Source organism: Lineus longissimus, chromosome 3 (genome assembly GCF_910592395.1).
Source record: "Lineus longissimus chromosome 3, tnLinLong1.2, whole genome shotgun sequence".
Classification (NCBI taxonomy): Eukaryota; Metazoa; Nemertea; class Pilidiophora; order Heteronemertea; family Lineidae; genus Lineus; species Lineus longissimus.
The window spans coordinates 24581399-24599242 of NC_088310.1; the positions used below are offsets into that span (position 1 = coordinate 24581399).

The 17844-nt window shown below is 39.0% G+C and overlaps 1 protein-coding gene across 4 annotated transcripts in view; it reads left to right on the plus strand.

Annotated features, from left to right (window-relative positions):
- The window catches only part of LOC135484320 (neurexin-1a-like), a 372440-nt gene that overhangs the window by 131936 nt on the left and 222660 nt on the right, over positions 1-17844 (plus strand). For all 4 annotated transcript variants that reach the window (XM_064765666.1, XM_064765669.1, XM_064765667.1 and 1 more), the window contains exon 5: positions 13313-13468. In XM_064765666.1, coding sequence (XP_064621736.1) covers positions 13313-13468 — 156 coding nt within the window. The remainder of the gene's footprint in view (positions 1-13312; positions 13469-17844) is intronic.

A 17844-nucleotide genomic window follows, 5' to 3' on the forward strand; every position in this document is an offset into this window, starting at 1 on the left:
TTGTTGACCATTTAGCAGAAAAATATCATAATGCGACAATTGCCCTTTGCTCCAACCATAATGATAGAATTTTGCTATTTCATTTGGCAATGACCAAATCAAGGTCATGGGTCCCTTCAGGATTTATTATGTGTTCTGTTGCCCATGACCAGATTCACCACTTGGATCTTAGTAATTGGTATCTTAAGTTGACATGCTGTCCATACAGACCAATACTTTTCATTTGGCTGATGGTGACCAATCACATTATTGTACAAATGGGATGATTTAGAAAACTGAACATTTCTAGGAGGGTGAAATGATATTGGATTGTTTCTTCCAAAATTATCTGCCAGTGACTGGTTAAGGAAGAATACATTGAGTATCTTCTGAGTTCAAAGTACCTGCACAAATTCATATTGTAAAATCTCAAGAATATTATTCTGCTGAATGTTGAAAAAACATCCAAAATATATATTTTGTATCGTGTGATTTTGCCCTGCATATAGTATAACCCACCTGGTGACGCAAGCTTTTTGTTTTGACTTTAAGCATGTTTAACACACATTTTCATTTGCATGGTGTAAATTAGATAGACATGTTCTTATGTCATTTATGCTGTATTCCAGGTATACTAACTGTAGATTTCCTCTTGTTTTAAAATATATACTAATGATGTTTTGTGTTTTGTGATAGGTATAGGTCTTGGTGTTGGCGTTTCAGAGTACAAGTCGTTGTTGTGATATGTGACCCATCCCACTAAATTGGTAGTCAGTCACCAGGTCTAGTATTGAGCTATCAACGTAAAACATAAAAAATGACAACATAAGAAAATGGTGTCAGACTTTCAGATTTTGACAAAATAAGCCTCCTAAACAATATCAAAGTATTCTGCCAGTCAATTTGTTTGTGAAGTGTTCTCAAAGAATGGAAATAGCCTATGACTGTCATAAAACTCTAATTTTCTCCAGATGGCACCCAGTTGAAAATATAGCTGCGCTTACACCACGAAATATTGGTGGACCAATTGCACTTACACCACCACATTGCCGCGACAAATTGGTTCGGCAATCCATTGCCGATACAAATTGCCGAGCGAATTTGTCCCACCAAGCTTGATGGTCCAAATTCGCCCGGCTTGTTAAAAGCTCGGCTTTGTCGTGGTGTAAGCGCAAATGGATCGGCAATTAGCTAGTTAGATGGTTCGGCTCCAGGCGGCGCTTTCGAAATGGCGCTTTCTGCCAAGGCTTTCCGCGTTCTGCTTATTGTTTGCGCGCCATCTGTAGCCGGATTTTATAACTAGCTGCAGCCCTGGTGTAAGCGCTTGGTGGATTTTCGATGGTGCGGCATTGGTTCCCGAACCAAGATTGGTGGTCCATTTTCAGGTGGTGTAAGTGCGGCTATTGTTGCTTTCTCAAACATAAATATCTTACAAAAAATACAACAAAGATGGGAGTGATATCAAAATATAGCTCATACTACCAAAGCTATGTGATGGTGTAATGGGTTACATATGTTGTCATATATTTGATATTTTTGTACTGGTGATGTAGTTGTACTTGTTGTAGATTGTATGCTTTATGTTGTCCATTTTCAGCAGACTTGTTCGTATTAGACATCTATGTCTAATGGGTGGATATTTATGTTTTTCAGTAGCTCAAAAAACTTTATTTTATGGGTGTATTGAACCTATCTAAGGAACTTAACTTAACTCGGCATGCAACCATTTCAACCATCTAATACTATCTACTACATGAACCTAAGTTCGAATCCACATAATAAATATATCATCACCATATATGAGCAGTTTGCCTTTGAAGTTTATTCCCTTGTGATTACATGCTAGATTTAATATGTATCTTTGATGTCTCCTTTGTGATTCCTTGGTGTTCCCATTAAAGTATCCTAATAGCGTTTTCTGATCATATATGTTTATCCCTCATGATTTCCCCATTTAGGTGTTGTATGTCTTCAAGAGTGACTTCGAATGAGTGTCATTTCGTGGATTGGAATATATGACTGCAAGGGCTATGAGATTATTTTGCACATTTGCGGAAGTTGTCAAATTTGATTAATTTCTAATACGGACATTTTGAGAATACACTCTGACAAGAAACAATTTTTCATCTTTAATTGGATGATGACAGTTCTAGACCTATACATGCATATGCCACTATATAGCAACAGTAGTGATATGAATGTTGGGAGATAGATCACAGATCACACCAGCCCTGAAGTGTGTGTCAGCAGCTTCTTTTGCCAGAGTTCAGCCATTACAAATTGAGTCGGTTGATCACAGGCCACTCTAATCTTTGCCCGCGGTGGTTTTGACCTACTCGGGACCTAACGTTACTCGAGGCTGTGTTTTCCAGCTATGATCATAGTATGGATACATCAATCAATGATAATGGACATCCGATAAAGTGACAAGGGATCTCTCTTCATTTGAATTTCTTGAAAGTGTACTTAGTTGACCTTTGCCTTAAGACAAACTGTTTCGGTGTTATGATGAAGCTTCACTATTTAACTAGTTTGCTTCTCAAGGTTTTTCCACTGAAGCCATACCATGTCCCCAAAATTTTGATTATATGTACAACAGAAGCACATCAGCACAGAGGGGTGGCTGTGGACTAGTGGATCAGACTCCCAGCTCGCAGTCAAGTGGTCCCTGGTTCAGACCCAACTGTTGGCTTGACACTGTGGGCAAAAAAAGCTGGCTTTGTCTACTTTGCCTTGCTCCACCCAGGGATATCAACATGGCAATCTTACCAGTCAGAAATGAATAGCAAAGCTGGTAATCTCAGTAAACCTCTGTGGCATGATGGCTACCATAACCAACCTAAAGCAGTTCTGTCTGACATGCAACCATATGGTAAATTCCCATCGTCTGTCCTTTTGGGGCACAATCAGAAAAAATATGATTTGCAAATGTTTGATCTCGAAGGTTGTGGATGAAGTGCTCTCAGACTGGTTTCTTTCACTTGGTATACTGTCACCTGTTGAGGTCCAAGGCAATGCGGGCAATCATTGCATCTTTCTCGATAGAAGTCTGCTATTCGGATATGGGGAGCAATAGTGGTGGCTGAAATCCTAGAAGCAGTTAACCAAACCACAAGCAGTTTTGTCTGACCACTGCCAATTTCCTTCATCTGCCCTTGTGGAGCATTTAGGAAAGTACGATCTGCCAATGTTTCATCTTGCAAGTCTTAAGGTTGTCTCTGTCTGATATTCTAGCAGATTTTTATTGGAAAACCCACCACAGCACGCTATCTAATGTGATGCCAATCTATACTTTCATAAGTTCCTCAATGCTATATGTGGCAGTTTTCTTTATCGATTAACATTCGAATAGATTATTTTCTCGGCGGGGTGATAGAGTGTAGGTGTATCAGGGGCATGAGTTCTAAATAAGAGGCACGATTGTGGTTATGTATAACATAGATTGGAATTGAAATAAATGTGCCACCCAATTACCTAAAAAGGTACCAAGAGAAAGCATAAATATAACTCCTGCACTGTTGGTTAAAATAAATGCTTTTCATAAAGTTCCAAATAAATTATGTAATAGATTATGCGTTAAACATTACAGGCGTGGAATTGCCAAATCCTTATAAATTTTGAAAAAAATTCAATTTCATTAACTTCCCATTTTAACGTCTGCTTATCATTTCGGACAGAAAATAGCTGCTGTTTATTACCACATTTTCAGTGATGAGCATCACTTTAATATTGCCCCAGAGATAAGTTAGTCTACTGCTGATGGAAATATATTTATGAGAGCACTTTTAGTGAGACCTGTGAGTAGAATTAAGTTTTCACTATGGACTAATTCCGGGTTACTAACTGCTGGCGTTTTGGAGGATTATCTTGCGATAAATAATTACTGACAACATTTTCCCAGAAGACAATTGATTAATCGATAATGTGTTTTCTGCAACATGTTAGCGATACCAACATGCAATTTTTTGTCACGTCTGGCTGCAGAAGTTGGGCTGATCTTTCTGCTGTTATTTTGATTACACTGCTGCTCTCTGGTCAGTTTTGTGAGAACTAGTGTCTCTGAATCGGGGAACCTGCTTGAATTCTTGGCATACATTTATTAACATGGAATATTCCTTTCATCATGTTCGTGATAAGAAAAACATAATGCTTGTGACACGTCAAATTCTCATAATCAACTTTGTGTTTCACGAAAAAGGTTGCCCAGGAATGAGTATTATCTTTCCTGCTAACTTCCAATCAGAAATATTGCCTCTATCATGTTGATCATGTTTGGATTGCTTCTCTGTTTGTAATGAAATGCCAATCACATTTTGATGGCTTCAAAACTGATTCCGGAAAAATTGGCCGGCTCTTATAAGTATGCTTTGGTATACAGGTTTCTTAATGTGTCTAATGAACATCGTTCGAGACAGCGGGATATGTAATATGTAAGATTCGCTGGACATGAATTCTAAGTCGGTGGCTTTCTTCACTAATTTGAACATGATGGTTGAGAAGGATTCAGGGAATCATTTTGATATTTTGTCTTAAACCTGGTCAGATAGTTCTAGCTCCTGTGTGAAAGAGCTTCTTATATGCATGGTGCTTCTTTCTATCACATTAGTTTAGTTAATGTAGATTTCAAAGGAGAATAAATTCAGACTAACCCATTAGACGTGATTAGCAGATCATCTTTTACTTCGAAATTCTTGAATGCACAGCTTTGTGATATGCCATGTTTCTGTTGAACTTGATAAGCTACCTGATGGTAGATTTATCCAATAAAAACCTAGCGACAGTAACTTCATTTGCTATTGAAGGTGTCTGTTGAAAGAAATCCAACTTTAGAGCAAAAAAAACCCAAAGCTTTTACTTGCAGAACCAAGTTTATATTGGCAGGCGGATTTCCTTCTCCTGTCACCATCTCTTAGCTTTTTTGTTTATACCACACTCAGACAGCCAAACATCACCTTTAAAAACCCATTCCAAACTTCCTTCCTCCTCAGTGTTGTCTCGGTAAAAGCAATTCAATGGCCATTTGTTCCTTCCCATTGCTCAAAACACAAATATGTCTTCCTACGACTAATATTCTTGAAAGTATTCCTAATTGCTCTGAGGAAGAACCATACCTGTTTCATCTCCCTCGAGATTGCTTTCTGAACCAAGAACACACTTAAGGAACGACAAAAGGTATCAGCTATGTACATTAGATAATAACTTGTGCATTGCTTCTGGTCCTTCATAATAAGGTCAGAGATAATGTTTGCTCATATTCAATGTCAGAATGTCTTAGCAGTCTGATAGATGGTGTTTACTTTTTTTTGAGTGGCTTGCTCTTTCGTGTCTATAACATAAGGTCCATACCGAAGGAATGGACATAGTTAGGTAAGGGGAACCATGGATACAAGTATGGGTCATACTGTATTCTGTCTTATGCATGAATGAGAGGATAAAAGGAGACTTGTGATTGAAAATTGGTGACAGAAAATGATTTTATTACAAGTCCTTCAGTGTTAAGTGAAGGCCTGTAGGACAGGCTATTATGTCTCTTCTTTTTAATGTCAAACTGGAATTTGCTTCAAGGGAATTGATATTCAGGGACCGACCCAGGAGTCCAAGAGAGAGGGTGCCTCTTTGAAAAAGGACAGGGGCCTCAAGGTGCTTTTTACCCCAAATACCCAAGCATCTTCAGAGAGTTAGTCAAGCAAGGGGGGGATGCCCAGGGCACCTCCTTCCCTGTATGCTCGATGCCTTGACTTCTTGTTATCATGGACGGACTATGATGTGTCGGTTTGAGCTCCAAGAGCTACTCTAGCAGAAGCGCTGGCTGTCAGAAACATGGCTTGTTCCTCGACATCCAGGAAACAAGTGACAGCCAGGATCTCAAAGATAGCGGCTTAGATAAGGTGGCTTACAATACAATGCGGAACATGTCTAGTTCCTCACACTTGATGTCCCAATATCTTGAGGAAGGATGTCTTAAACAGACATTTCCAGGAAGTTAGAAAACCTCTCTTGATATGAAATCAGTGCCCTCGGAAATTGATGCACTGAATTTCTTTCTTAGAGGTCCTTGTTTCTTCATGCTTTTGTTGTTGGATGCCACATTTCAAAAAGTGTTTGATATATATCTGAGTTATGTAATGAAAATATTCTGATATCTTAAGAATGAGTAATTCTGTTTTACTCATATTCAGGAGGTCCTACACGTTTCAACCAATACGTTGGAGTAATTCCTGAATATATGAGTGTTTTTGTTTTACTCATATTCATATTGTTGGTATTGGTAGCATGTGTGACTTGAAGATGTTGTTCCAGATTCTGGGGAAGTTGCAGCAGCCTCTGTCACAGTTAAGGTCGGAGTTTCTACTTAATTATACATCAACGTATTCATGCTGCTCTCAATAATCACCATTGGCATAGACATTCCTGAAAAATAAATCCCACTTTTTAACAGTTGATAATCGTCATCTTTGCATTTGGGTGAAAATCAACTGTCATGATTTCCTCTGTGGGTTTTACATCACGTACCAATTATATGAATCCGATCAAAATATCTCCGCTGGCAATTTTATGTGGAAAAGTGTTGATTCAAACTCTGCTTACGAGAGTGCAAAATCACATTACCCGACATCGCTGTGATGTTTTACGATGGCTAAGACATGATGTGACCTCTTATTCATTAAAAAAACATGTGATAGAAGAGTTCTTCGTCGTAGTAATAAGGTCAATGCATCATGATGGACGTTCCTTTGAACTCTTTCTTGGCGAATGATGTCAGTAAATGGGCTGATCAGGCATAAACTGGTGCGACCTGCCGCATTTCTGAGCAGAAACTCAGAAATTCAATTAAATTCTTTATCCCTTAACTGCTGAATGGCTGACCAGAATAATTTGTCATCACTGGCTTCCCTGCTCTGAATCACAGCATTTTGCATTTAATGTGAAACCTCCTTTGGACAAATTGCCACGAGATTCTGTTTTTATCCCAAGAATGCTGCACAAACCTTCATCACTGGCCATTACTACTTTTTCCGTTTCCATTGTCCAATATGGGCTGATCAAATTCCCTATCGACTATGGTTGGTGGTATTCCATTTTGGCATGTGTGAGGCCATTGGAGTGCAACATATTGGAAAACAGACACAGGGTTCCCAGGATTAGGCTTGGCTGGCAAGAGATGTGATCGATGTCTGGATGACACTCTTGTGGGCTAGTGATTAGGCACTTTATGATATGGCCAGTCGGAATGTGAAATGTATTACCCTATCTAATTGTTGTCTATCCTGGTTCAGACCACTTCTCCACTTTATGTATATGGGAATACATGGTTGGGCGGAGTAACTAACACAACAAAGAAAACTGGGATCATGTCTTAAATACCCTTGAGCATGTTGAGCTGTTCTTTTTAACAGATTCATATAATTTTGGGGCAACAAAAAATTCACACTGATTCATTGATCATAAACATGCATTTATGATACCCAGTGATAAATTTCGATGAGTGGTATTAAGCTGTCATTATCCCTTTAAAACATCCCTCTACCCCTTGACAAAATCTTCCTGATAACGTGGTAATCACCAGTGCACATTGGATCTGCATATAGAAAGACGCATGACTGCCTGTATAATAAAGACCAAAAATTGGTTAAAAAATTGATGACAGCATTCAACTTTAGGATTGCAAGAAGGTTTTTCTCCATCTCGCAATGATGAATGAATAAATAATCTGGGTGTTGACGAAGATTTTCATTCAGACGGAGCTATAGAAAGGATGAAAATGTCCCTGACGACTCATTGCTTATCGCTCGTGACATGTGAGTGAGCTGGGGCTCTCAGGAGATTAGGCAAACATGGTGAAAGGTTGAAGAGATTTATCATCACAGAATCACAAAAAAGATATTCTGCTTCGAAATTTTCCGTTTTAGAAAATCGTTTTGTGCTATAATGTTAGGGATTCTGTAAAATGCATGGAAAGGATTAGGGAATTTCCAATGTTAACCTCAACAGAAGACAGTCAAGTCAAATACTTGACTTACTTGAGAGCACTTGCAGTGCCAAAACATTTTCGGGGCCAGTTAACTTCTGATCATGGTACAAATTAAGTGTTGTTTGACGTCATGTGTGACCTCAGACACATTGTACCTTGATTTGGATGTGTCTGACATAAACCATGATGTCGTCATGCAACACTCAATTTTTCAGGTGATCAGACCTTTATTGCATGGTCCTCAAAATGCAAGAACCGTTGTTGGGCCTGGAACAAAGTGGCTCGTCCTGTTATCTACAAGCAGTCATCTTCAAAATTGAGTTTCATGCCAGATCCCCAAGACTGAGTATTAGTACTGGTACAATCAAGAATAAGTGATGACCGGTCTTCATTTTTGGCTCACCGTAGGGGAGTCTTTACAATACCGCAGTGTCCGTCGTCCGTCGTCGTCTGTCGTCGTCCGTCGTCGTCGTATCCTGTTTCAAAAACAGTGGCACGTTTCTTAACCGCTAAGCCTATGAACTTGTAACTTTGTACACAGGACTCCCTTGGTCAGATGACCTGTGACACTAAATTTCGATCCGATCTGATTCTTAATTTGGCCACCAGGGGGCCGAATGTAGATATCTAAAAAGTGTGATATCTCGCTTATTAATGACTTGTTTGGAATGAAATTTTTGTGGTAGGTACTCATAGCAAGGATACATCATATATCATACGGGTTTTTAATTTGACCTACTTTTCAAGGTCACAGAGGTCAAATGGCGTAAATTGGCTGTTTCAGTGTAACTATGGCACGTTTCTCAACCGCAACAGCTATGAACTTGAAACTTGGTACATATAACCCCCTATATCAGATAACCTCTTGTGCTGAATATCGGTCCGATCTGATTCTCAATTTGGCCACCAGGGGGTCGAATGTGGATATCTAAAAAGTGTGATATCTCGCTTACTGATGACTTGTTTTCGATAAAACTTTTGTGGTAGGTACTCATAGCAAGGATACATCATATATCATATGGGTTTTTAATTTGACCTACTTGTCGAGGTCACAGAGGTCACAACGCAGACACAGATATGGCCGAAATTGCATGTTTTGTGTTTTTCGTGTTGTGGCAATCCAAAGGTCGTGAGTTCAAACCCCGGTCAGGGACGGCCAAAAATATTTTTTTATTTTATTATTTTTTATCTTTTCCCTTTTGTCTTTTCTGACTTGTATCTTACATTTTCTTGATTTTTGGCTCACCGTAGGGGAGTCTTATGTAATACCGCAGTGTCCGTCGTCCGTCGTCCGTCGTCGTATCCTATTTAAAAAACAGTGGCACGTTTCTTAACCGCTAGGGCTATGAACTTAAAACTTTGTACACAGCACCCCCTAGGTCAGGTGACCTCTGACACTAAATTTCGGTCCGATCTGATTCTCAACTTGGCCACCAGGGGGCCAAATGTCGATATCTAAAAAGTGTGATATCTCGCTTATTAGTGACTTGTTTTCGATGAAACTTGCGTTGTAGGTACTCATAGCAAATATACATCTTATATCATACGGGTTTTTAATTTGACCTACTTTTCAAGTTCACAGAGGTCATATGGCGTAAATTGGCCGTTAGAGTGTAAACTATAGCACGTTTCTTAACCACTAAAGCTATGAACTTGAAACTTGGTACATATAACCCCCTATATCACATAGCCTCTGGTGCTGAATTTCAGTTTGATCTGATTCTCAACTTTGCCACCAGGGGGCCAAAAGTGGATATCTAAAAAGTGTGATATATCGCTTATAAGTGACTTGTTTTCGATAAAATTTTTATGGTAGGTACTCTTAGGAAGAATACATCACATGTCTTACGGGTTTTCAATTTGACCTACTTTTCAAGGTCACAGAGGTCATATGGCGTAAATTGGCCGTTGGAGTGTAAACTATGGCACGTTTCTTAACCAGTAAAGCTATGAACTTGAAACTTGGTGCATATAACCCCCTACATCAGATAACCTTTGATGCCGAATTTTGGCCTGATCTGATTCTTTATTCGGCCACCAGGGGGCCATAATGGAAAAAGGAAGAAGTGCAATATCTTGCTTATTTGAGTGAATTGTTTTCGATAAAATTTTTATGGCAGGGACTTCTAGCAAGGATACACCACATGTCCTACGATTTTTGGATTTGACCTCCTTTTCTAGGTCACAGAGGTCAAATGGCGTAAATTGGCCATTAGAGTGTAACTATGGCACGTTTCTTAACTGCTGAAGCTATGAACTTGAAAGTTGGTACATGTAACCCCCTACATCAGATAATCTCTGACACCGAATTTTGGCCTCATCTGATTCTTGATTTGGCCACCAGGGGGTCAAAACTGAAAAAGTAGGACATGCAATATCTTGCTTATTAATGACTTTTTTTCGATGAATTTTTTATTGCAGGGACTCTTAGCAATCACACGATATTGATCTTGTTGATGTCATAGACAATTATTGGTTGGATCATAAACTTATATATACTGCCCTGTCTTATTACTTGACATCAATACACATCTAAAAAAAGTCTTCATGCCTGATTGTGTTCACCATATTCACCTCTTAATTAAGCATGATCCTGCCTACTAAAAGATGTATACGGTGAGCACAATGGCCCCTGGCCGTTTCATTTGTACAGTGTATCAACTTAGACATAAAGTGTATACTCTGACAGGGTCATCACAGTTATTCAGGGAATCATGAAAGATGAGTTTACAGCCCAGTTTCCTTTCTAACTTGATGCGTAATTCCATATGCAAATGGACATTCAGCAATCGTAGTGGTGTTAAAACTAAGGTGTAATTAGACAATAACATTAATCACCTCTTTATCAGTTATTATACTCTGGTACCCCTGGAGATAACGAGCAGGCGGACATGAGTGGCAAGTTTATCACCAGTGCCGTGACCATGAATGGATGCATTATGGCCAATGAGTCAGAGGTGTCGGAAGGATGTTCAGATTCTGGGGATAAAATTATCTCTAGTGTCTGGGCATGACACCGTCATTGCCAATCCAGTCTCCTAGAAATCGGATCCCCTGGCCCCAGAGTTTCTAATTTGAAATCAAACTCTGTCAGATTTGATTTCAGTGAAATTTTATCACTGAAATTCATTTAGTTTTCGTTTGTGTGCAAATTCTGTCTGGCACAGGCCTTCAATGTAGTCCTTGCTTTGGGTGGTTCTTGGATCTTGAAGCTATAGGGTTGATTCTCGTGCAGTTTTATCAAACTGGTCATCAAATTTGTCTTATCATTAAATATATTTTCTAGCGTAGTTAGTAAGTCAGAATTCTCAAATGTTATTTCTGATAAGAGCATCAGCAGCAAGAACTATGTCACATGCATGGCCTTTATGGTAGAAATCAAATTCCAATTGATCCAAATGCCCGATCGTACCTTTGAGGAAAGCACTGCCATCTCAAAACACTGGACTTCACTAGTTCAGTTCTTCACGTTATTGCAGCATGTAAGGAAGCAACAGCGCCAGTGTTATCATCACACGTTGAATGATACTACGTGTAGCGTACATTCATTGATGTAGATGCCATTACAAAAAGTCTGACGAATCAGTCAGGCGCAGCATAAATCTTTGATTCATTGATGACAACTTGACAAATGGTTATATTGCTTTGCCAATGTCTTTTATGTTTGATTGCGGGGCTAAATTGCCTCTGAAGCGCTCTTGAGGATTTTGGATTAAACCGCTCTCGGTCTCAAGGGTGCTACATTCAACTCGCAACTGAAATTAAAATGTTTGTGTCGCCGAAGTTGAAAGCGATGAATTATCATTCTCTTCGCAGTTGTCGTTATGGATGACATAGAGGCTTTTTGAAGATTATCTGAGTATTTAGCGGTGCTCCATTGCACTACATGTAGGATATCGATTTCACTTTCTATCCACATGATCCACATGATTCACTATTCAAACCATCTAGATTATGTTTCTCCAGAGATCTGGGCACAATTTTTTTCTCTGGGAAATCTATAGTAGGTAGTAAATCTAGAGTTAGAGCACAGCTTAAAAAAAACATGCTGTTCACAATTTCTGCAGTGTTAAAAGGGTCTCGACATTGATTTCAATAACCCAACTGTATTCATAATACAACGCCAAATGCAAATCAGCATACTATTCTGCTTCAGCCTCGATGAAAGTTTGTGGGAATTTCAATCCTGTCGTCAACAGTACAACTGGTGTCATTAAGTGTAATCGATTTGCTGGTATTGCCGTCTAGTTATGCTGCGGCCAACTATGAGTAAATGGACCGATATTCTTAATCTCTCCAGTTCAGTTGTATGTCAACAGATGGAGACACTTCTATATCGCCATTTGATACATCTTTTCATCACGTTCATGAGAAACGGTTGTCAAGCAGCTGATTCTCAAGATGTTATTAACATTATTTGCTTTTTGTCTCTGTGATGATACCCCCTTACAATTGCATTTGATCCCTGGCCTACCATGTTTGATAAAAAGAATTATGCTTGTTATTCCACTGTTCTGAAGGTTTGTGTTAAAGTCACTGTTTTTTTTATCCCGAAGTTGTGAAGCCCTCCCCTTGTTCATGTTCATGTTATAACTTCCAGTAATCCTCTTCGTCATTAGAATTGATATTTTGTGATGATTTGACAGCAATTATTCAATCATTGCAGCTTCTAGTGATTTCTCTGCTGTGTTATTTAACTGACAGTTTTCTGATTTAACAGTTTAAATTTACATGTGGCAGGTGTTTTTTCTCCAGCTGAGGTTGCTGTTTTGTGTTGTTCATCTATACGTTGTTCCATTATTTTGTATGTTGTCCTACATTTATGCGCGCAATAACTTTACTAAAGGACAATTTCAGATGGTCTTGATCAAAGCACATAATATGAAACTTTTCAGACCTGTCATAAAGTGGTGATGTGTGACAGGTCTGCGTTTGGAATGATAGTCAAATAATCGACAAATTCTTGAAATATACTATAGTAAACTCTGTGTCCTACATACATACATACATTATAAAATTTGTGTGGGGCGCCTTTCCACCGAACAAATCGTGCTCAAGGCGCTGCCCCCTCAAAGTACCTCGCGTACAGCCAGGTCATTAACTGACATTTGAATTTAAGGACATCTGAAGCATCCTGAATATGAGATGGGAGATGTCCTATGCACTGTCTGATTGTAATAGGTTTTTGGGGGGCTAGGTGTAAAAGATTATACTATAATTTAAAAATGATTTAAAAAATTTTTGATTTCCATTAAACATAAATGTGTGCATGTACCTAAAAAGGGAAATGAGTTTACCCAGACCGACTAGCATACAACAACTCAAAACAGATCAAAAATATTTGGTACCTTTTCTTTTCAGATCCGTGTGAGCGTAGATGGTATCGAGAAAACTGGGACAACGTCCGGTGAATACAAGATGCTCTCAAGTAACATTCTCTACGTTGCTGGAAGCCCCGACACTGGTAACCTCCCTGGGTCAAGAATACGAAACAACTTCAAGGGATGCATGAAAAACGTAAGTTTTGATTCAATTAAATCGAAAAGTAGCAAAGTCTAGTCTGTATAGATTCTTAAATAAATTCATATTAGTGATTTTAACTCATTTTGTCGTCTTAAGTCCTTTATGAAATAGAAAGCCATATCCCAGCTGGTTTGGTTGAATCCAGCCACAGCCACTTTTGGTCCTGGATCCATCGAAAACTAGGTTGGATATCCCTGCTGCGATTTTCAGCCTATCCCAACTTCTGAAAAAGGCCACGTCGACAAAATGCCTGTAAAGTTGTTATTACAGGTTCATTGATGTGATGTTGGTTGTAAATGTAAGCGATTTTAGAGTTGCCAATATCGTAGATGAGAGATTGAATTCGACGTTGTAAGAATAGATGGAGACACTATTGGAAGTGAACGCTCGGTGATCAAGAAGAAGCAGTTTAATGGAATTTCCATAGGTGGCATTCAAGAATGATGTCGTACAAATGCTGTTGTTACGTATCAAGAAATCTCTGTGGGGGAGGGGGATAACAGGGTGGCTTTATCTCATGGCTTCACACCGTGATGATAAACATGGTAAAGTGCCAAATACTGACGCATAGCAACCTCAAAACAATGTATCATTGGTTCGGAATTGTTTTCCTTAAAAATAGGACAAACATAGGAAGCAATCCAAAGGGGAGCTAGCAGACAGGCATAAAAAGGTTAACATTCAATTGATTATTCCTAACTCACAAAACTATCGGAGCCTGCCATTATTGCAGTGAAGAGTTTCCAAAGCACCATTATTATCTCTTGCCCCAGTCACACTAAGCTACAGCAACACAAATTGATTTCCTCCTAAAACTGCTCTAACATGTAACTAAAAACTTGGCGTCGCAAAGACGTAGCCAATAAACCATCGAGATATCTTTCGTTGTCATGTAGTAACAATGTGAGGCTACTTGGACTGAATACGTGGTCACATGTTGACCGGACAAGTCCCGAAATTGATTTTGATCGAAAACTTCTCCCAGGCTAAAAACATGCAAAGACGTTTCCAATAAACCATTGGAATGTCTTATGGTGGCATGTCTGACCATTCCAGACGTCGTCCTGTATGTCATTGGATACTCAGATCTGATCCGATTTGACCAAATAAATCAATAGGCGTCCTTTGTCTTAGCATTAGTCATGTTGGTCTCAGACATGGACAAAGGGGTTATTTGCTTTGTGGAGAGATTGCTGCTAAACTCAGTAGGGAAAGATGCTGGCCCTGGTTCTAGTGAAAGAGCTGCAAAGCCATCTTCATTTACTTAGATATAGGTTGGACTACTGTAGTTGTTTTGTTGTACGATAGTGTTGGCTGTTTGTTGATTTGGCCATCAAATGTTTTTGTATATGTTAGGTCTTATACTTTGGTTGTCTGTTAAGTTGGTTAAAGAAATCCTACATGTACGACTTCATAAAGATTGCAGGCAAACTTTTTCCATCACCGATATTATCATTATTCTAGGTTTAAATGGTTTCTGCTGATGAAATGGTTGGAAGGAATGACAAATTGCCATTGACATTTCCGACTGAAACCCTGAAAATGTTAATCCCTTGGGGTGACTAAGAGGGTGATGACCCTGTCAGTACGATATTGAAAATGTCACAATCGATTATGTTATTGTGACCACCTGGTGGGGACCGTGGTGGATATTGGTTCAGGTCTTTTAATAACTTTCAAGATGAAAAGTTGTGAGAGGCAAAAGTTTACCACAGAACTACAGAAAGCATGCAAGAGTACTGGTTATTCCCTAGCAAACTTGTCATTGAGGCTAACTTGATAACGATCTCCTTCTTCTGCACTGGGTCTTGGTGGTGCTTACCTCATAAGGTCTTTACTTGCAGAATTTCTTTTAGATAAGAGGGAATTCCAGTCTTCACTATACATTCCACTCCAGTGGTGAAAGCTATTCTATTTGGAATTCCTTTAAGTAAAGCTTTCACTACAGGATGAAAGTAACTTGCGATAACCTTTTCCCAAGGCAAGAACAGAATCGTTGGTTTTACGCTTTGTTTGAAAAAAATTACAAGCTGTTCTGTATCTTCTGCGTGACATAATCACGAGGAGGGGAAACCTCTTCAATGTTCTACACAGTTATACATTGCTATGCAGTAGTAGTGAATCTTAAGTAAAAAAGAAGAAACGGAAACCAATGTTTTAAACGTTAGTGAATGAGATTGCTTCAGCTCTGCCTTTGAAGTGAAATTCAGTCAAAAGGCTTGAAATCTGTAAGATAATTGTAGTTGCTTTGGGGCTCATGACTGGTTTTATTGCTTGAATGGATACGTTAGGAAGGAAGTTTGGTATTGGTGGTTTTCCTAAGGTGCTGGTTAGAAAAGATACTACAATTTGAGTTTAACCTGTGATATGGTTACTGGCAAAGCACTTAAAAGTGGGGTGAAAAGCCAAGATGTAATTAAAAACTAATGATCTGGTATGCTTTGAGCAGTGCCATTTTGAATAAGAGAAATGCCCTGCTTTAGTTTATGGAGTACTCGGCATGTAAATTGGTTTAAAACTATTTTTGTTGGTATCAATGGTCTCAGGGCATTTGTGGATGAAGCTGTTGGTTTACTTTCAAATCAAGTTGATCAGGTCTGCAGGAAAGGGATTTGTAGTCATTGGTGCAGTTTTGGCAGCAAACTGCAAAATGTGACAGCCACCAAAGGCAGTTTAGTTAACTGATGGGATTTACCATGTTTTCCATCCATTCTGTTCAAAGCAACATTCCCCACCTCCAGCACAGTCCATATCATCTAGGACATGAAATCCTAAACAGAATTATGCCCAAAAAAATGGGTGGAGATCTTGAAAATCATCTTTTTTCAAAGGATTTTTGGTCCCGTCCTTGCAACTTGAAAAAAGCCCATTTACCCCTTTAATATGTTTAAGGATGGATCTCATATAAGGAAACAGATGCTGCATTTATGCTGCACACAATTATAACATGTCACCTTTAAACACAACTATATTGTTCGAACAATGTCGAAGAAGAAAGTATTTGATGCCATTTAGCTTTAAGGGATGTGTCACAGAATTACAGATGTTTTTGTTGGTGATGTTAGGGATTGAGGATGTCAGTAAAATGCATGAAGTATTTCTTTGTCTGGCATTGCCCTAGGTGATACTTATTATGTGAACATGGTTTCCGGGCTGCAGAAAAGAGATATGTTGTGTTTTAAGAACTGTATAGTTTTTCTTTCCTTTGAGAAGATTTTCGTAAAGCTGGTTGCAGCTCACAGTGTCAAATAGCAGATCATCCCTTTTTAACGCTTGGCTGTGGCATTTTGAAAACAGGTTTTCTGTTTTATCTTCATGAGTTGGCAATTTAATATAAATCTTCAGGGTGACAATGTCATGCCAGCAGTTTGGTTGTGACTTTTTCCTTAAAGTCCAATTTAGGATGGATGCATTAAAGTTATTATTAGTGTTCTCAAACATGGTTATAGTGTATGTAATACTTACACTGTGCATGGTTTTTGCTGCAGCAGTTTTAAGTATTGCAACCATAAGCATTGTGTTGGTACAAAATGTGGAAGCGGTCAAAAAGTACTTGAAATCACACCAAGTAGAGACACCTATTAGCAACATTGAAAAATTTAATCTGGCCCACCTAGCTGGCTCTTTCCCGTAGTCTGGGTTAGGACCTTTAGCGTTCTCTAATGTTGGTTCAACATTCCAAACCATCTTACCCAAAGTCCACACTCTCCCACTGTTGTTGACCATTACTATTCTAGATGTGTTGGCTGCTCCGTAGGGTCACTCAAAACGATACACCAGGGGCATTGTCAAATTGACTAGCAATCAAACGCTGGTAGATCATTGATGATAAATTGTCTAGTTTCCTAGTTAGTGATGCCAATCATGGCAATATCAGTTGCCATTATGGGTAAGAAATCACCACGATGTGGAGGCTTGTCTTATATCACATCAGGGTGTGGGTTTGGGCTCCCTTGACTACTGGTCTATGTATCTTGGCAACTGTGCTAATGGAACATGGTTACAAAGCAAAAAATGATTTTCACGTTCTTGTACTTGACGTTGTGTAGTTGTGGCACACCCTGCAACTGTGTGAAATTCCATCCCCGATGTCAGAGGGTAGAGTGCAGTAATGAAAAAACTATTAGCTAAACTCAAAAGGTATACTTCTCAATGAGGTAAATTTGGAAGTTAAGTTTCTGCAAGACATACTACAGTGGAACCCCAGTAACACGACTACTCATGGAACTCGACTACATCTTGCAAAACCTGAATCACAGAATTGCATAACTGATTAGAATCAACATTTTGGGATGAATAAATGAAAACGTACTGTTGACATTGCAGATCGAAATCAGTATAATCTATTTATAACAGTAACCCATTCATCC